Source organism: Lonchura striata, chromosome 2 (assembly GCF_050655825.1).
Source record: "Lonchura striata isolate lonStrDom1 chromosome 2, ASM5065582v1, whole genome shotgun sequence".
NCBI lineage: Eukaryota > Metazoa > Chordata > Aves > Passeriformes > Estrildidae > Lonchura > Lonchura striata.
In genome coordinates, this window is record NC_140704.1 from 104,883,670 (window position 1) to 104,904,915 (window position 21,246).

The following is a 21,246-nucleotide window of genomic DNA, read 5'->3' on the forward strand; positions in this document are numbered from 1 at the left end:
ATCTGATCAGCAAAATGGGATTTCTCTCATCACAATCTTGGAAAGAATAATCCTTATAATTTCCAGTACAAACAAGCATGTAAGAACAGTATAAAGTGTGTTCTTACCACAATCGCATCTTTAACGTTTTTCCGAATATCCAGTATTTTCTGTTTCTTTTCTCTGCATTAAAACAAAAATATTAACACTTTGATTTTTTTCTTCCAAAGTAGTTCAGTCACTTGCATTTAATTTTTTTCACTGATTGCTTGTTTATCTGTTCTTCAAACATCAAAACATACTAACAGTAAAAAAAAAAAAAAGGCAAGACAAATGCATTTTGCCCTTATCCATTTTCTTGCATAGTATGAAGAGCAGTGCACATTAATCCCTAATATACTTTTTAAATCATTCAATCACAGCCAAAGCTTCCCCTGATAGAACTGGAAGTCATTCTTTTATTTCTACAGCATATTAAATTAACAACACATAGGTGAAGGCCAACAAATATCTAAAATGCATGCTATGGATTAATAATGATTTCTGGCAAAGAGTTCTTTAGAGACAAAATGATGTAGCCTCACAAAACAGGAGAATTTCTAACGAATAGCCAAAATTAGTTTCAGTTTTATGCTAACCCCAGAACCGGAAAAACAGCACACAGTGTCATCTGATTATGATTTGACATGTATTTTTATATTGCAGACAGATGCAATATTTGGTTATTTGCTTCTATGTAAAAAGTAGTCGCCATATTGTTGCTACACAGGGGCCTGTCAAGCGCTGCAGTAGCAACAGTGTAAAATACAGTAAAGGGGCCAGAAGGAGAAAATGCAAACATACAATAGCAGCAATTTCCTTATTCTCACTCCCCTCCCTCCCTCGAAACACGGTGTCATGCCACCAAAACATAGGGGATGAGAGGAGAAATTTCCTAGCGTACTGTGTGTTAACCTGTTTCCAACATTTAAGGAAAAATAAGTCACAAAGTGTCAATAATTCTTACTCTGAATTAAATCCATTGACATGTAGGATTCGCATTTGTTTCACAATAGTGCTTTTTCCTGACTCACCAGCCCCTAAAAGAGAAAGAAGGAAAGGGAGAACATTGTGATACACAGTTCAGGCTAGGTGGTCGGAGAGTTTTTTTGGTGGGCTTTTTTTCCTGGTTTTTTTTTTTTTTTTTTTTTTTTGACGCGACAGCATCTCCCACCTCGGCAGCATTTCTGTATGTGTGCATCCATGTGGCTCAGGCGCTGAGCTCGATCTGTGGACGCCTCGCTTATTGCTCAATACAGCAGCCTACATTTTCCATAGCCAAGGCGCTCGCCGCATCTCCCCTCTCGGCTGCGCCCGCCGCCCCTTCGGGCTGGGGCTGCTGCCCCCTCCTCGCCCTGCTCGCCCCGGCCCCCACCTCTGCCGCTTCCTCCTTACCCAGCAGCAGCAAGCGGTGTGTCGCTTTATAAGCCAGCCTCTCTTTCTGCAACTGCTTCTCTATTTTTTTGTTGGCTTCTCGCTGCGCTTTCTCATCGATACGCTGATCCTCCGTTTTGCTGTTGCCCAAACACCCCATAGCCGCTGCTCAGGGTGGATGTCAAATCGCTGCCTTCTCAGATTTAGTATTTACAAGGGGGAGGGAGTGGAGGGGAGGCAGAAGACAAGTCTTTATATCCGTGTGTATCCCTGCGACGTTTTCTCTCCGCTTCTTCCCACCCGGCTCGCTCACATAAAATGGTCTCTGGCCGCTTTCCGATCGCAGCGGAGTTGGCTGCTTCGCTCCCCACCAGAGATGCGGAGAGCAGGCGGCAGAGGTAACCCTGCCCCGGCGGGGAGGGGGTGGGGGGAGAAAGCTGTGCAAAAATGCCTAACATGCAACGAGAGGGAGAAAAGGGCTCCTCCTGGAAACCAGCCGGGTGCCGCTCTCCGCTCTCCCTCCCCACCGCGCACACAATCCCTATATTTCTCTGTAAAGGTCTATTTTTGTCTTCCTAACTCAGCACTGCCTCTTTCTGCGAGACCAGGAAACAGCCCCGCTACCAGCCCTACGCGCAGGGAAGCCGAAGGAGAAAGGTAAAAGCCGGACGGATCTACCTGGATCCTGCGGGGCCGGGGCCAGGCGGCGCCGCGGGGTCCGCGCCCCCCGCCCCGGGCCGCCCCGCCCGCCCCGCCCGGCGGCCCCGGCCCCGGGCGCGCTGCTGCCGCCAAAACCCGGAGCTGGCATCGCCGCCGCGGGACCGCGGCCTCCGGACCCTCGCCCGCGGCCTGCCGCAGGGGCAGGGAGCCGCGGGGACCCGGGGGGGCTTTTCCCGACCTTTCCCCGCGTTCCTGGCGGTACTGGGGGAGCCCGGCCGCTCTCCCAGAGCGAGGGTTGGCACTCCTGGGTCTAGAATCCCACGCTGGCACAGGTGATGGCTGCCATCGTGACTGACCTGCGGCAGCAGCAGCCAGCCCCAGGGTGTGGGACCGGCCGGGGTCTGCCCGTGTGAGCCCCGACACACAGAGCACGCGTATGCACAAACACCCTGCCTCGACTTCTTAACCAACAAAATATCCCTTTCCACACAGGTAGTCACGGCAGCACATGGGCCTTTTTTCCTTTTCAATATTCCAAACTGCATTGGCTGAACCAGAAAATGACGCTGTCCAAACAGCTCACGATAACGTGTAATCTCAACACGATAATATGCATGTCTAATATCACTACAACAACAAATGTCGACAAGAAACCGTATCTCCGTTCCTTCATTTGCCTCCATTTTAGATCCTAAAATGAAACTTCAAGTTAGACAACCCTATAGATATTCATTTTTGCTTCAAACCTCTTGCCTTGCAAACTGGCACCTCAGTGCAAAAGCAGCAATACAGCACCTGGCTCATCCTAAACTCCCCCTGCATAGAAACCACCTGCACTGTTCAGATGTGATGCTTGATACATTGAGACACAAGACTATTAAAGGAATGGACGTTACTCTGCAGTCCCCAAATACTTTCAGCTTTTATCTCCAAATAGTATTAGTCCCCAACTTTCAAAGATGGCTTACTGAAAACTTAGTATTTTGACAGATACATAAATGTGCAAAATCTTGGTCCAACTAAAAGAGAAATTGCCACACTTGAAAAGTGTGTAGCAAAAAAAAACCCTAGATTTTTACAAGCAAAAGGATTTAGTTTAGTTGTTTCTGTTTTTTTTTTTCAATGGCTCCCTCACTCAGGTGGGAAATGTTGAATCAAGGAAGAGAAACTGGTACTGTCTACTTCGAGCACACATCAGGAAGGTGAAAAGGGCAGGACCCAGAAAATGAACAGGTATTGCTCCACCTGCGGTTGGGTATGCGGAGTTTTCAGGAGACTATGGAATTCAAGTGCCAGAGATGTGGTTTTATGGTACTGCTTGATCTTGACTCTGGAAGCTGTTGCTGTTTTCATCTTCCTTCTTATATAGATGGGGGATGCTGGGGGCAGAACACACTTCAGGATTGACAGGACCTGCCAAGCCAAAATATGCATTTTTAAGCTGCATATTTTGCTTAGGACAGACTTCTTTTTTTCCTATTGACATTTTTCTGTCTGGAGAGGCAAAAAGCACCTCAGACACAGATAGGTTTGGAAGCACAGTTCAGGGTGACTGCTGTTTTTGGAGGCTGTCAGACACAGGATATATGATGAATAGCTTTTGTGAAAAGCAGTCATGTTTGCTCCCTGCCACAGCACTATGAGAGCTCAAAACTGAATGGCTTGGTTAGAAATCACTAACTGGGTCTGAAATTTCATAGTCCTTCAGTATTAGAAGCTGTAATTTATGATGCACAAGACGTGTGTAGCAATATTAATTACCTATGTACATACCTCAGTTTGAGACCTGAGTCCCAAACCTGGCTAGTATCAGTCAGTCTGCAGGAATCTGCCTTGTTTCTTCCCCTCCTCTCTCCAGCAGCTTTCCTCTTTCATGTACTAACACTGGGATTTTTGGTGCAGGCTTGTTCCCAGCTTTGAAACGGCTCAGTGCCAATAAACAGAATTTTACAGGATCCTGGTATATCCTGCTTTTACCTTTCTCCAAAAGAGGGAAAGTATTTCTCATTTCCTCTCTCTCCCTCGAAAAACCCCATGACCCTTTTGGGTCTCTTCCTCCTGAGAAAAGATCACACAGTTCAAGAATGATATGTGCAAGCAACCTGTACCCAGAAAGAACTTTTAGCTGTAATTATATTCCCAACCCTCCCTTTGCTTTTTCCTCAGAATGCACTGTTTGTGAGCCTCAGGCTGAATGTTGGGGAGCACAAGCTGCTTGCTTGAGGCCATATTTGCATATGGGGAGTGGACTGACAACCCAGCTGAAGCCACACTGGGTGGCCACTCCTGCCCACATTTCTCATGCCTCTTCTGCTTGGAATAAGAAGGGACAAAACCCCAATAAGAATTAATGTGGAGCTCCTACAGATGCAGCTCAAGAGACCTAGTTGCCCCTCCAATCCAGAGCACGACTGATGCAGAGCTTTTTCTTGCAAACACTAGGTAAAAGTGGAGAAAGTTTCTATATAGCAACACTGCAGACCATTTGCAGCCCATCTTCCCTTTCACAGCTTCCTTTATGGCTTTGGTTCCATTTTTTTAAAAAAAGAAAATAGAAAGATGGAGGTAATCAAAAGCATAGCAAGGACCTAAGCCACTGGTAAAGAGAATCTTCTGGCCTGCCAGTCTTCCTGCATCAACTTTCAGAGGGATCTCTGAACTCTCTGCTGACACTATCCTCAAGTATGGGCACTGTACTAGGTGTGTAACACTGGTGACCTGATCTCTGCTTCTCCTCACTGACCTCTCTTTTTCATGTAGCCTACTGTTGCAAATCAGGATATGCAACTCACTAGTGGTTTAGTTTTTACTCCAGCTCAGCATCAAACTCAGAAGGAAAAAAAAAGAGAAAAATTAATTGTAACTACATAGGTATACAAGAAAAATAATTTTTCTCTCTAGTAATAAATTACTGGTAAGTTTCTCTCTGTGTAGAAGTCAAATATTAACACAAAAGTACACACTCAGTGGAAGGCTACATTTGGAGTTTTATAAGATATGTGAACCATGAACCAAAAAAATTATGACTCTAACTGTGTTAAAAATACTGACTAAAGGTTTAGGAAAAAAACAGCATGTACTTTGCAGAGAAGTGAGTATCACACTCAAAAACAAATGTAACCTTCATCCTTTTGTTTAAACCAACGACCTCAAAAAAGTCATTACAATTTTTTGAGAGGGGCTCATCTGTTTTAAGAAGCAGGATGATGCCAGAAAATAGGAGGTATGCATTTGCACAGTGACCATGGACCTGATCCCGAATTGCCTTCATGTCCATTGATTAAGGACAAATTCACTGAAGAGGGTCAGGCAATGCTGAGGGGCCTGGCAAAGCTTTGAGTAGGTTCTTGGCTCCCTGACATGGTTTGCTGTCCTCATCCCCAAGCCATACTCCTTTACTTGGCAGCTGCCACAATGTAACTCACCTGACAAACCAACTTCTCCCATGCCTACTCCTCTCCCATCTTTGTGCAGCACAGGGAGCAAAAGGGAGAAAGCAGCAAAAGGGAGAAAGTAGAGGAGAAAGGAGGCACATGATGGAGTAGAAGGCTGTGAGCTTAAGATAATAGTCTGAAGAAAAAGAAAAGTTTTCCACAGAAAAACTGCAGGCAGCAGTCCACAGAAATGACAATGACAGCCTTTAGCCTTGAGAAAGTATTTGTGAAGGAGAGGATTACATCTAGCAGGACCAAGATGCTCCTCGGGAAGCCTGTGTAGAAAAGCATTAGGTGAAAAGCGTATTTGCAGTATGATTACACTAAAGAAAGAAGACAATGCTCTTTCATTCAAGCTAGTTATTCCTCATCCAAACTAGTTATTCCTCATCCATGACCCACAAGAAAGCAGAGGGAACAGGAAACTTCTGCTATGGCCATCCTGTCAGCTCAGGGCTTCCCTTTAGACCCTTACTGGTAAGGTAATTCCGGTGTTTATTCTTGTCTTTTCTGACTAGAAATTCCTTAGCTATGAAGAGAGACGCACATGGCATCATTCCACACACATCCATCTGTTGGTACCAGAGGCAGAAGCAGCTGATTGAAACTAACATAAATCCAGCAACATCCTAATAGAATTTTAAAGCATAAGCAACCTCCTGTGGTTTAAATATTCTTACCTATTACAAGGAAATAACATTGTTAAACAAAATGACACGGATGCCTTTGCAATAAGCAAAAGGGACACTTCTTTTGATGAATTTGCAAGACAACAGTATTATAGGATATGTTACATTTTTGGCAAAACAGGAGGCGCTTTTCTGTCAGTATCCCAATTTATGAGGAATTTCACTTGGCTGGACACGCTGAGGACACTTCCCCAACTTCCCTCCCCACCCCTTGAACAAAGTAATACGTTCCCATTTTAAGGTAGTGGAAAATTAGTTCTAACCAGTTGTTTAGGGGAGTCATTAGGATTAAACAGATTAAAGCCAGGCAAAACATGCTAATATTGCCCTAATTTAGAAGTGAATTAATCAATAAATAAAGAAGTCAGCTAGAATTATAGCTGAAGTTACCACTTTCAGAAAAGGAGTAAAATCTATACAGCAGATATGTCCTGGATTCTCTGCAACATGCTGACTAACATCTTGCACAGCTGCAACAGCAAAGCCAAATAATGTCTGCATTTTCTAAAAGCTTTTATATGTCACGTAAAATTTTGCATTTAATAATAAATGTTCAGATCAACTATCATGATCTCACTAGTTGGACAGGAACAAAAAACTGTAAGGAAAACTAACATGGGTGACACTGAACGTAACTGTGATGTGCCTTAACCTCACCTTTAACTCCAAGGAACACCTCTGAGCAGGACTTTTACAGTCATAGCATGCCTGCCTCCACTCCTGGTCTTTAGACAACATTCTGCTGAGCTAGATTTTCTCTACATTTACCCCAAACACATCCGAACTGTGATCTCCTTATATTACCCCTCTATCTTGATATAAACTTAGAGATATTTTGAGTTTCTTCTCAGCTGTTTTAACTTCTTTGCTCGAGAAATTAAGTTTTAGCTACTCCAGGAAATAGTTAATTTAAAAAAAACCCCAAAAACCAAAAAACCAAAAGGAAGTATATGTTTAAAAAGTAATGCTCTAATTCCTGTGAATTGCCTGAATGGTTAGTGGTATCTCTCAATAGAAAATTCTTACAAATATAGAAAATCACTGCATTCAACTACCTTAACATGAAGTTAGGAATTCTATAACTGTTTCTTAACCCTGTTTAAGGATTCTAACATGCAATTACACACAAGAGCAATCATTAAAAATTCGCTTCAGGAAATAATGTTCCCAGTAAGTTGGTAGCCTCATGCACTCACGACCTGATTTACATCAATAATGTTTACCACAGAAATACAGCTTTTCCTTGGCAGCATGACTAGTAAATCCAGATAAAAGATCAAAACTTACTGAATAAACAACAGCCCAGTATTTTTCTCCTGAAGTATCTAATTTTTTAAACTATACATCTGCTTGTAACAAATACCTGTTGAGTCATGTTCTGCTTGGCCTTTTGTGATATTAGATCTTAAGTTTCCTATAAGTAGTTCTAGAGTATATTTATACAAAGCAGATGATCTCTGGATTAAATAGCTCTCACATATTTGCTCTTAATTGAAGAGAGATGGCTTGTTGACCCATGTGGTCCTTTCCACAATAATGTTTATGTTACAATTAAACTTCAGGCTTTCATGACATGAATTTATTTATTTCTCTGTATAGAGAAAATGGTCAATATGAAGACCAAGCAGACTATATAGATGACTATTCCATCTGCATACCTATGTGGCAGAGGGGGAAATACAATCGTAAAGCATGATAATCTCCTGGAAAGTAAGACTATTATTTTCTCTTTTTCTACTGTTTATTTAGTCACATTATTCACTGCTAGTCTCAAATGTTATTCTGATAGAACAAGTTCATGAAATTCAAACTCATATGATTTTACTGATCTCATTTTTACCAAAACACAGAAGTTTTTTCCAGTATTTACTGGGCTGCTTGTTTAACATGGATTAGATTCTTTGGAGCAAATATTTCTCACAGGATCATTTCACTTGGGGTGAAAGGTGATAAAAGCATTGGTGCACGAAGGAGAAGGGGGAAAGGTTGTAAAGTCCACAGAACTTGCAGACATTTTGGAACAAACCATTTAATAAGTTACTGAGGAATCTGTATTTTCTCACATACTTTGGGAAAGAAGAAGTTTGTTTTTACAATAAAAACATACAGTGTAAGAAAATTTCCTAAACTATGGTAACATTTTCTCTGGGTTTAAAGTTTCAGACTTATCAACAATGGTGCCACATTTCTGTACAATCTACATAATTGTAAGCTTGGTTTTGGTTGTTTTATGGTTTGGGGTTTTCTTGTTTGTTTGTTTGTTTTTAAAAGAGAACCATTCTAGCTTGATGCCTTGCAACCTCCTTAAAATTTTAAAATCTAATGCCCCAATGATGCAGCACAATGGCTATGCAGAACTATCACAGCAGTGTCTGAGGTTAGGAATAGCACAAGTGTAAAAGGGGTTCAATCCAGCAGTTTCAGCTAATGCAGCTGCTCAGACACTGTACTGTATGTTTTAAAACATTGAGAAGGTTTTAGAAAGCTTATAGGTGCTTGGAATATTTAACAACTTACAACAACACATCATCAACCAATTTGCCTACCAATCCTAAAACATTTAAAGGGCTTTAAACCTACCCATACGCAGACTCTTCCTGCTCACAATCAGCTACACACAATCTGCCACCCACATCACTAAACACAATGACAAGATTATGCTTCCATGTCTTTGCAGCCTATTCTTCACAATATGCAAATCTTCAAGAGCTGCATTTCTGATCCTGATGCAACAGTACAAAAGCCATTGTCGTAAGAAATGGTTTAACCTGTCAGCAACACTGTCACCACTATTACTACCACTAATAAAGATATGATCATAATCTGCCACTTAAGGATCATTAGATACATTATGACTATTGTATTCTATTACATAGCTCTTTTACATGGACACTAATTGAGAACACTTGATTTAAATAAAATCAAGCACTATAAATTTTCATTGACAAATCTGTTCTTAACCTTTAGATTGAGTAGGGTGCTGCTTGCTTATGTAGGAAAAATCAGCTATTAAAAAGGCTAACCCTGCAAAATATTTATCAGAAATACAAACCACTTTAACACTGTGTACAAAGAGGAGAGTTTGGAAGAAGCACACAAGGATGCTCTGTCTGAACATGCAAATGACTTACATTAAGCTAGGTTAAAACTCCTCAGTACCATTCACATGCTTGTGGTCCATGCAACAATTTACAGTGTGTTTGGAATGGACAGCTGTACATTCATAAAGATTCAAGGCTTGTATCTGTAAAAGGCACAGAGTGCATGACAGAAGTTTATTCAATATAATTATTTTTATATAATTTTATTGAGGCTGCAGAAACTATAAAAAATATAGAAAATGCCTAAAAATGAGTTGTATATTCATCTCAAATGCAGCTCTTCTGCCTGTGTCATAAAGTCCTCCCCTCTGAAAGCTTAATTTCTCAAAATATTTCATCTCAGAATGACCATGAGCTGTCAGAGTGACCATGAAAACAAATCAAAACTAAACAAGGATATGCCCTCCTAATATGCCAAATTGGGGGCCCAGAACAATCAAATAAGGTATTCCTTACAAAGAGAAAAATAGTAACATTACAGGAATCTGTGGAAAGCATGATCAGCATTGGTCACCTCCCTTGAAGATGGCTGGTATCAGAGCAGGGAGGAGGAGCAGGATTTAACAGACCAGGGATCACTGTGTTTGCCTGTGATGACCAGCTGAAGCACACAGCACACCATGGCTTGTCTTGTCATCCTGGGCACAAGGGCTGCAGCTTCCTACTACAGCAGGAACACTGCAAAGGGCTGTTGCAGACTATGTTGTATCCAGAAATGTGGGTCAGAACCACTGATTTTGTCTTACAGAAATCAAAAGGCACATTGCTGCTTTCCAGAGAAGTATAGGAGAGCTTTCCCATGACTAGAGAAAACAATTTAATATATTTCAAACAGAACTGTTTCACCTAATTTAACAATTCTGGCTTGATATGCTGCAAGCCATGTGTAAATGAGACAGAAAAAGAAATTAGATTCAAGCCGCCAAAAGAGCTTGGATTTGGTAAGAGCATGACTGGAGAAAACATCACTCAATATCCACCCTGGTCCAGCTCAGAGAGTAGTGCAACTGTCTCAGGGGAGAGAGGGCACCTGGGCAGCACTTTCATCATGATCCACTTTATCATGGTGAGCTGCTGTTTCTGTTGTGGAAGTGCAATCCAGCAGAGGGAAAGGAGGCAGAAGATGGCAGACATCCACACACCTTTTGGAGCCTATTCCTTCTATTGTGTCAGCAAACAATAGCCTCCTGCTAATCTGTGAATCTCCTCAGGCTCCCTTCATGCCTTTACCATACTGCTTCCCCATCCCCAGTTACCTTCTCTGCTATTTACAGCTCCCTGAACCGCCAGATTATTTCTCTGTATGCCCTGCAAGAAGGTAAATTGAAAAGAGAAAAAGATGTCACTGAGTCAAGTGCCTACATTTTCCAGTTTAACTTGGATACTTCCCATATGCTATCTCTGAAATTTTATGTGATTTGTAGCATGAGCCAATGGCTCCGCTATCTTCTGTTAACTGTACAGAGCACGCAGCCAAAGATTAACAAAAAACCGGTGCTGTGGCAAAATACTTCCAGTACTGCCAAAATCTGTGCTTCTTAGTAATTTTAATTTCCTATGAAATCCTGAATTAGTGTTAGCATACAATGCACAATTTATTGTTGCCATGGACTTGTTGAATGGGTAAGGAGCCATGAGCAACTTGGTCTAGTGGAAGGTGTCCCTCCCACTGGCATGGGGGCTGGAACTAGATGGTCTTTAAGGTCCCTTCCAACCTAAACCATTCTGATTCTTTTCTGTGCCTTTCTGGAAAACACTGAATGGATAGACTGCACTTCAAAAATTCAAAACATCAACAGACAAAAAAATACAAACACTACACAGCTATTAAGGTTTTGTTTGTTTTCTTTTTTTTTTTTAGTTATACAATCAGATTTTAAGAACTAAATCTTAGCAGATGATTGATCTAACTGTTATTGCAACCATGATGGCAACTCACAAAGTCATGATTTATACTGAAAAATACTCTGGGAGTATTTGGATTACTTATAAACAAAACAAACCAATACCATATTATCCATATACAATACAAAAATAATGGGGTTTTTTTTTGTTTTTTTTTTTTTTTACAGCTTCCTCTATTCCAAGTGTATGCTACAGTGTTTGTTTTTTTTTTTAATTGAAAATTTTTAATTACCTGGCACATGAAAACCCTGACCCAAGATTTAAATATTTTTGTTACATATTCCAAGTTTATGCTTGGAATCTGTTCACTTGAACATTTTGGGGTTAACAAATCAATGATAAGCAGAGAAACCTCTGCTATGGGCCACACAGAAAATCTGCTATAATCATCACACTGAAGACATGATGTTACATCCACTAAGAGTTAAATCTCTGCACATTATGCAAAACTCTACCATCAGTAACAATTTCAAGCAACTGCAGCACAAAGTACTGAATCTTATAGTAAGTCAAATGTGGGGTGCAATGCCACAACTAAGATCATTCTAACACAGATGTTTAATATCTAATTACAAAAGATATTACATTATTATTGGATCAATCCCTCCCTTGAAATGCCTTTTTCTCTTCCTAAACTATAAATCGATTCAAGGTGAGTTCATTACGAGATCTAACAATCAGTGCCCAGAAATCACTGTGAAATGCAAGTAAAGGTTACTAGCAGGAAATACAGCTGAGCAACTGCATTGCATGGCAGCAAGCCAAAATTAGTGAATTCTCATTGATGTGTAAATAACTTGGAAAGCCAAGGTGCAGAGCTAGTGACCAATCAGTGACAGAGCTTGGTCACCCGCAAGTGACAGAGCTTCTGCATACAGTTCAACAACTCTGCTGATGATTCATCATTTTTAGTGATATTAATGAATCCAGATTTTTCTTAAGAATTAATGCTAATGGTAATTTTAATCTTTCAATACAGTGCTGTTCAGTTTAATCATAAGGCATCAAATGACCTCAAGCAATGAGAAAATCCATATGAGCAAGCAATTAATACCTTCAACATGTCATGAAAACAACTCCAACTTCTGTGATGCTTCTCAAAGATGGAAGGAAAAAATGCTTAAACTGTAAACCACTCTGTATCTACACTCAACAGGGATTTTGACAATACATTATCCTTTGCATTATTTTTTTGTACTTTAAAATCCTCCCCCTCTAAATTCTACCACAACTGCAAGCTACGACAATTTGAATAAAGTGCCTTATGTGTACTGATGCTAGTATATCTGAAAATTAGCATTTACCTGTCAACTCACTGAGGCAAGCCTGAATTTCCCTTAAAATAAAAATGAAAAGCAAGGAACATATCAGAGCTTCCCTTTTTCTCCATGTAGAATTATGTAATTAAAAGCCTAAGGTAATAGGTATGTTATTGGTTTGTATGTTAATTTTCTGTCTCTTGATGTGAAGATACCTTGTACAAAAATTTTCTGTCTCTTGGCATAAAGTTACCTCTCCATTTAAAGTTAGCGATATAATCAAATTCATCAACTTTTTCACAGGCTCCTCACCATCCAAATGTGGACAGAGTGTTCACCTTTACTGGCAGAGTTCCATGGAGTCTGATGAAACTGCCTTAAGATTCAAGGCCTATAAGGACTGCCTTCTGAATTTTTTTTCTCTAAATGACCAAACCTTTCATAAAAAGAGGGAATACTTGAAATCTGTACATATTTCTATAAAGTGAACAAGATAATGCATATGCCTAAATTGAATTCTTTTAGATAAACCCTGCTTGAAACTTTAAAACGATTACTGTAGAGAGCTGCAATGAAGTTATAATGGACATTATTAAATTTAGTCATCATTCTGCAGGTATACCCCTATTTGTGTTGCATTTTTGGTACATTTATTTTTGAGCTCTTCTTCACTATTGATGCCAACTTCCACAACTTGTATTAAAGACCTGTCCATACCAACCCTCTTATGAAGCAGACATATATGTTCTCAAAAATCCTGAGAGTCAGAATACAGACAGACCTTTAACTCAAGAGTACACAAACTTATGAGAACAAGAGAACAAAGAGAAGGCACACCACCTGCCAACATGCAAGTTTGCAGATTTTGCTAATATGTTCCAGTTACTGGAATCCACCTGCAAATGCTACGAGTTTTGTCATACAGTTTCAGTGTGCAAGGTGGACCTTGCTCTTTGATACTTCCTTTCTGGGAGGAAGAGTGTGACAGGAGAAGAAAGATCTTTATTTTTCCACAAAAAAATGCCAGAAGACTTAGGTTCAAGCTACCCAAAGTCAACCTACATTGAGCAAGACTGGTTACACAGCAAAATGAGAGCCCAGTGATTAGATGAGCTACATGAAGAAGCTGTGAAATCACTGAGCAGCTTGCCAGTTTTAAGCTTTAGCTCCTGACAGGTCAGACAGCACAAATAAGAATTATTCCAGGTGTTTTGAGAGGCAATGCAGAGGCAGAGCTGGGCACACAGAACAATTTTCCTTTGAGCTTGAAAAATCTGCAGCAAACAGGATTCAGTGCCGTAGTTCACAAAACCTACACAGACACCAGTAGGGATTCATATAACTTTCCACAGCAGCCCAGAGAAAGTGCTGATAGCAACACAGCTTGTTTCATTTCAGACAACAGCTAGGCAAGGTCAGGCAGCTGGAGCAAACTGAATACATCCTGGTCTACAACGACTCTGTCATACCACTGACATTTTTATTGAGATAGCTATCTTTAGAATAGGAAGTAAGTGCATTAAGCAATACCACCTTCCTTTTCTTTCTTGCCTTGATTGCCTTTATTTGCTTTCCAAGTCTAATTGTCAGGATCAGCCTATCATTTTATGAACAACTACATTCTCTAATTCTTATAGATGCTTTCTTCGATAAATTTCTTTCTTCCCCCTTGCCTCCCAACTTCCCCCCCCCCCCCCCCAAACTACACCTCTGCTCTGTACTCTCTTTTTTGGGCCCTCTTCAGTACCTGCCATCCACTGCAACAACCAATACCAGCAGCATCAGTATTATCAGTTTTGCAGGAAATCATACAGATGATTTCAAAAAGTTGTGTGAGAACCCACAACCATCATAAAAGAACGATATAAACTTTAAATCCCCCTCTCTCTATCTTTTCATGCTTATAAGAGCTGTCAGCAGTAGTCTCTTTTCCTTTTTGATACAGATGATACACATTTCAGAAGATTGCACTGAATATGTAATTACATAAAGATAGGACCTAGCCCATTGAAACTCTCCTTCCTGATTTATATGACATAAAAATCTCTCTCAAAAGAAGCAGCAACACTCTTATTTCCTGAAAAACTCCTGCTCACAGATCAGTATATAAAATTCTAAAGTCCCACCCCATTTCTCAGTGCCTCTTTTAAGCAGCAGATTAGGTTTTGAATGATCTTGAACAACAAAAAAACCTGACACACCCTACCCTCAAATATACTTTTCAAGAAAAGCTTGATTAGAACTGGTGAGGGAAGAACTCGGGACATTGTGATCAGAAACAAAGGTATAAACTGTGCAGGCCTGATGTTAATAGAACATGTTGTAAGGTATCTACTTTTCCTCAAAAATCAGATGTGAAAACATGGAAAGCTAAGCATGTTCATTTTTCCCCCCACAAACAAATATATATTCATTTTAAAAAACTTTGTCCGTTGTTCAGTACCTTATCTATATCTTAGAAGCAATGCTAATCAGCACATTACAGTTGAAGTACCAAATGAGTAACCCTCAACCTAAGGCTGAAGGCCATGTGACCAACCTTAGAGATGTATTCACATTGTTATTTTTAAAATGCACTTCATGTCATATATTTCATTACAAATTTTTAGATTCCAAGTGTGCAATAGGGAAATAAATTAAACATAATAAACATGACTTATGGAGATGACCTCAGAGCATAGGAGGGACTTGGCTGTGGAACAAACAACTTCTGGAGATGTTCCAGGACTACAAACTCCCTTTTTTTTCAATTAGATGATCTAACAGACCCCGTGATGATCCAGCACAACAAACAAATTGTCTGAGGACATGCCAAGTAGTAAAAGCAGTAAAACATGATTTTTGCCGCTTAGCATTAGGAATTCACTCTCAGTAAAAGAGGGCTCTTCTGATAAAAAAATCCAGTACTGTAATACACAGCACTATGTTTCACACTTATGATTATAAGAAGATCCTCTTGTTCTAGGAAACTGAAAAACTTTGCTGCAGGACATTAAGAAGTTTAATACAGGGACTACCCGTCATCAACACGGGGTAGTGGTTAGCAGGCTTCCAAGCAGTTCCAGTTCAGACAGTTTGAAACCAAAATCAAAGCAAAATCAACTCCTAAACAGGATTATCTAAGGACTCATCACTGTAAAAACAGCTCATGTGTTTGATGCTCAGTCATGAAATCACTTTACAGAAACCCCCCCGCCCCCCCCCCAAAAAAAAAAAAGGTGTACATATACACACACACAAATACTTTTCTGATGGTAATCACACACATGTAGAATTTAAAACAACAAAAGATATCCAGCACAGACATAAACTAAAAGGCGAAAGGAACCCACAAGAGATGTAACTCAGAAACAACAGCAGTTGAATAGTGAGAAAGCAGTGCTGTAGGGGCCTTAGTTGGCTGCTTGTCTCCAGGCGTGCCCCAGTGCACAACTCGTGTGTTTGGAGCATACTCCCCCCCCCCTCGCTTTCTCGGCAGAAAAGCTAATGAAGTCTCAACAAACAGGCTTAAGTTCAAACATCATTAATTCTGCTATTAAGGTATATCACTAAGAGGTTCTCTCACTTACATAGTTATGAATTGCCTGGCAACAACGACATTTATAAATAATTTCTCTAAAAAAGGAAAGACTGGCCTGAATTTTATTGGAGATCACTAGCTGTGTCACTTTTTACAGTTTCAAGGCCCAGAACAGTAGCAAGATGACAGATTCCCCCAAATTCACACACAAAAGGCTGCTGCCAAAATGGCATAAACTAATTTGCTACAGATTCATAACACAAAATGTCTCAATCATTCTTTTAAAGCATTACTTATGATAAAAATTAACGAGAGCCTTCAGACTAGAGCAACATCAGGCTCTGAGGCTGTCTTAAAAGCAAAGGTTTCAGCAAAGCCATACTAATAAGAGTATGGCTGCTGAACTGCAGGCAAAGCACATCAAGGGGGTGTCTTCTCTAAAAGCCCAGTTCAAGACATCAGATGGCACCAGTCTTGAAGCCCTCCCTTCTCTTCCCCTACATGGGAGCAAGGAGTGAATCAGAAAGGACCTGTTCCAATCAACCTTTCTGTGCCGTTCTCTCCCTCTTCCTTCACAGTGACTCCACTACCAAACATCTTATGGGTCCAAAAGTATTCCTTCCCCATATGTTTGGCATGCTTTGGTTAGAAGACAGCAAGCTGTTACACATTTCCTTCACAGTACCAAAAGCATCTAGTATGAGAGGCAAGAGTCTGCATTTTGGCCAAAGAGGACACGTGCTTGGTTGTATGATGGGGAAGGATTATACTGTCCAAGACTCTTCCACAGACACCTCAGGATATGTGGTCTCCTCCAGTGATAAGCATCACCATTCACAGCAGTGTTGTTTCTGAGGAACACATGAAAGGGGCTTCAAGCTGTAGATCACATTAAAAAATCTGGGATCTCAAATTGCATGCGATGTTTTTGTTTTCTTGTTCAATTTTCCCCTGCTTGAAAGTAATTTCTTCAGTTATAACACTAAAGCTGAATACCATGGAAAGAACTGAAGAGCAAGCAGCAAATTATGGTCTAAAGTGCCATTAATGTTGTCCATTGTCCTGCCATCAATGAATCCACCTCTCCCAAATCTGCACAGTACATCTGTCATCAATGTTCCTACAAACATACTGCACTCTCAGGGTTTATCCTTTATCTCCAGTGTCACCTGAGTGTCTAATGATGACAACAATTTGGCAAACTCAGAGCTGCCAGGTAGGTACAGACTTCCCTGTAAGAACATAAACACGGTTCATGTAATTGTCTTGAATTTAGTTAGGTCCTCTGAAAAGTGTTCTTCCATGGCTAAAAAAGCCCAAATACTCCAAATGAACAAAAATGGCAATTTTCTCAACCAATGTTCAGATAAAAAACAGATTATGATCCACTGCTACTGATGACTTCCTTTCAAACAAAAGTACATTAAAAAGCATGAGAATGCTTTTTAGAAAGAACTGATAGTGATGCAGGAGTTTTTCAGAGGTGAACTGAGGCATCATATGAAGAGTCTCATGCAGACTTGAGGAAGACAAGTTAATGTAAACATGTACTCATTAATACACAGATCATAGAATCATGGAATCATTAAGGTTGGAAAAGACTCCGAAGATCATCAAGCTCAATCTTTCACTAATCACTACTTTGTCAACTAGACGACAGTACTAAGTGCCACATCCAGTTGCTTCTTGAATGCTTCCAGGGTTGGTGACTCCACAACAACCTAATCATCCTTTCTGTGAAAAAAAAATAAAACATTCCTGATTTCCAGCCTGGACCTCCCCTGGCACAGCTTGAGACTGTGTCCTCTTGCCCTTTTCCTGATGAAGTGTATTTTTCTTTCCCATCTCTTTTTAAGACATATCTAGCCCACCTAAAAATTTATTTTGAATCTCTATTTGCAGAACTTAGTAAATTATGCAATTCTGACTAAGATCTGAATTAGAAAAGATGAGAGGTAAATTAGGTCATAAGTAGACAACCAACATTGTAATCAACCCAGGTTTCATAATTTTAAAAAAATGAAACCATTCATCAGCCACCAGATTTTTTCTCAATCTCTGAAGAGCATGTGACAACCATTGAGGTTGGAGGTGGCAGAATTTTTCCTAGATACCTCCTGATTCCATTAAATACTTTATTTCAACATTCTTTTGATCCTCTTTCCCAAAATAGTCTCTACAAATACCACCTTCATGATCTCCAGTGCTGACATGAAAGTTTCCAAGCTTTCTTAATCTATGGATGCATCTGTATTCAATTTTAAACTACTGACGTTTTAAGTATCTTTAATGTATTTACTGATTCTTTGTTTCAGCTCTCACTTGCTTATTACTGAAAAGCACTGTATGAAGGCAACTGTTAATATAGCCACATTTTAAGGCAACATTTTACCAAAAAAGCTTTGGTAAGTAAGTAGATAACAGTTGGATGGAGGGAGGTTTAATGCAATACATCAAGAAGAACAGACTGAAGACATTTCACCCAAGCAGACCTCAGAACTGTATTAATTGGGTAAGACGCGCAACACGTGAGATGCTGAATATGCAGAAGTGGGAACGCTGCTTTGAGATAGCAGCTGAAATGCCATTTGCCACACATATTAAAGTTAAAATTCTGCAAGATAAACAGGCCTGCGATCCACCTAAAGCAAACATGTGAAGAGCTGTAAAAAGCAAATGGAGCTCTTGAAAGAAGAGTTTAACAGGTATTTGAACTGCTTTTGGACACTTGAAAATCTGTTACTATTAAAAAAAAAACCAACCAAAAACCTAAAAAAACTCAACCAAACAAAAAAAAAACCAAAACAAAACAAGCGCAAGTATACCACTACATGTCTCAAAGGCAAAGAAAAGAAGTCATTAGTTTCTGTAACTGTGCCAAAATATAGGCTTTCCAATGACAAAAATGAAGAAATGTTCCAGCTGATTCCCCTAGCTCGGTCCCTTTCCAAGTTCCTCAGCCTTTTCTAGATTTGTGTAGCCAAAATATCTCCTTTGCCTCCTGACAGATATACAAAGACATAAATTAAAACTTTTTCATAAATCCATTGTTAACACAGATAAACAGATAACACACTAACATAATGAGACTACTCTATCAGTCTCCTGTGACCGTTTCAGTACTTAGTTGACCGCCCCAAATAAAACTTGTGAAAGGCCTTTGAAAGAGGAAGAAAATTGTCTGCCGATTGTCTTTACTTCACTATTCCCTAAACACATTCGAAGAATTCTAGAAAATGAGTGAGACACTATTTCCCTTTGCAGAAACTATGTTGCCAAGACGAGCCCTTACCTCTTCCAGAGGAGCACATCCAATCTGTTTACTGCTTAACCAGAATGAACAAAGCGTCATTAAATCTATTACACAAAAAGAAACTTTAGAGATTGTTCTTGGTTAGAACTAAGAATGTTTCTGCACACTTAGCAGCTGCCAACTCCTCCAGAATGAAAATGCCGCCTCACTGTCTCCTCAAAGTCAAATTTCCACAGTAATATGTAAACAGATAATGTTATTCTATGTAAAAGGGTACTTCAACAGATCAGAAAACAAAGCAAAATATATGGACTGTTTTCGATTGCTCTGAAGATTGGCACATTTATGGGGACTGGGGCAAGGGGCAGGAGAGGAAACAGGTAACATTAATGCTCTTAATTTGAGCATCTGTAAATAAATGCACATGTAAATCTGAGATACAGATAAATTTTTCTTTACCCTCACCATATTAGCTTCTCTAAATGCTGCTCTTCTTTTCCTACAATATAAAAGTGACTGTTCAAACCATGGCTTAGAATCTGAAAGTTTTCTCTGTCTCAAGACTTTTCCCCTGGATTTAGAGTAGAGCATTCACTGTACAGTCAAAAAAGCAACACCAGATTTTAGGCCCAAATGTTAGTCCAGGCACATGTTTTATGATTAAAAGACAGTGTATCTGAAAAAAAATATATATCCAAATTAATTTCTAGCTGATTAGTTTTCACTTGATAAGAGAGGATGGATGAGACAGGCTAGGCACTGAATTTAAACTGTGCTCCAACAGTATCAGTTTACGCAACAAGACTGGAAGAAAACTGAAAAAAATTGTAAGAAAAATGCTACAATTGACATTTGTATGCTTTTGTTTTGAATAAATGTTAGCAGAATTCTTAAGAATCAAACTTTTTTTAAAAAGACGAACTGCATACATGAGTGCATGATTGTAGGGCCAGGAAAATTCAAGAGTGAAGTAAAGAGCTAATAAGAAAGGGAGATTGAAGCTGTAGTGAAAAATGATGGGAATAAAAAGGTGCTGCTCAGGAGCAGCAAAATTTAATGCAGGTAGAGAGAAGAAAGGAGAAAAGAGAAGATCCTTATCCAGATGCAGAGAATCCAGATGACAAAGAAAATAATATAGGTATTTGACAGAAAGGGAATATTAGTGGGAGGAATGCTTGTCAGCTCCATACTCCTTTCCCTTGAATTCAAGATTGGAGTAACCCTTTCCTTTAAGTTTCCTTTTAAATTTCTTTAAGATCACCTCCCCTGCTCTTCAATTGTGAGTGTCATACTCTATGCAAAACCAGGAGAGAGAGCAGAGCTTGTGGATGTGGTGGGGAGAGGGAATATAAGCTATTTGGCTATTCTTTAAAAAAGCCTTGACCACTATATAGATTTAACTTCTTCCCTGACCAATGTGTTTTGTGATCTAGGGCAATTCCAAAGAAAATCCTGGTGTTAGAGTACTGGTAGTCTGGGAGTATAAATATAAATGCTGGCAATATGTACTGAGTTCTTCCTGCAGAATGAAACACCTGACAAATTCTACAGTTTCTTCACTCCTATGCCACTTACAATAACTGTTCAGTAACGTCTCATTAAGCCTACAAACCACCATCACCTCCCCTTCACAGCTGACAGATTTATGAAATCACATCTTTCTCATAACATATGCATGATCTTCTGCATCACATTACAATTCCAGCTCTGCCAACATATTCCAGTTGTTCCTACACCATTCCGTAGGGCTGGAGGGTGGCTGCAGCATTCTCACAAAACTGTCCAAACTGCTGCTGGCACTTATTAGGGACTGAGCAAAGGTGGCATGTGTGTGTCCCATATGCTTCTCAGTGAATTTTGTAAAACTCACTACTCTGAAAAACAATGAACTATCATCACAAGTCCTCTGAATGCTCCACATCTGGACTGAAAATTCTGGGCTATGACTCCTAACGTGTAGCATATCTTATTACAGCTGTCAGATCAGAGAGAGGTGCCAAATCTTGAGATCCATCTGTGTTACAGATATCTAA

At 39.9% G+C, this 21,246-nt stretch overlaps 1 protein-coding gene and 1 long non-coding RNA gene across 3 annotated transcripts in view; one reads left to right on the top strand and one right to left on the bottom strand.

Annotated features, from left to right (window-relative positions):
• Positions 1-21,246, bottom strand: part of GNAL (G protein subunit alpha L) — a 178,638-nt gene that overhangs the window by 111,385 nt on the left and 46,007 nt on the right. The window contains exons 1-3 of one of the 2 annotated variants that reach the window (XM_021527781.4): positions 1,414-2,126; positions 986-1,058; positions 108-162 (exon numbers count right to left, since the gene is read on the bottom strand). In XM_021527781.4, the coding sequence (XP_021383456.1) occupies positions 108-162; positions 986-1,058; positions 1,414-1,552 (267 nt within the window). In that variant the 5' untranslated portion in view covers positions 1,553-2,126. Of the gene's footprint in view, positions 1-107; positions 163-985; positions 1,059-1,413; positions 2,127-21,246 lie in introns of those variants that run through there. The other variant, XM_031503998.3, reaches the window with a different exon arrangement.
• Positions 1,910-15,634, top strand: LOC144246514 (uncharacterized). Its single transcript, XR_014953395.1, has 2 exons — positions 1,910-2,049; positions 2,545-15,634. It is a non-coding gene; the product is annotated as an uncharacterized LOC144246514 (long non-coding RNA).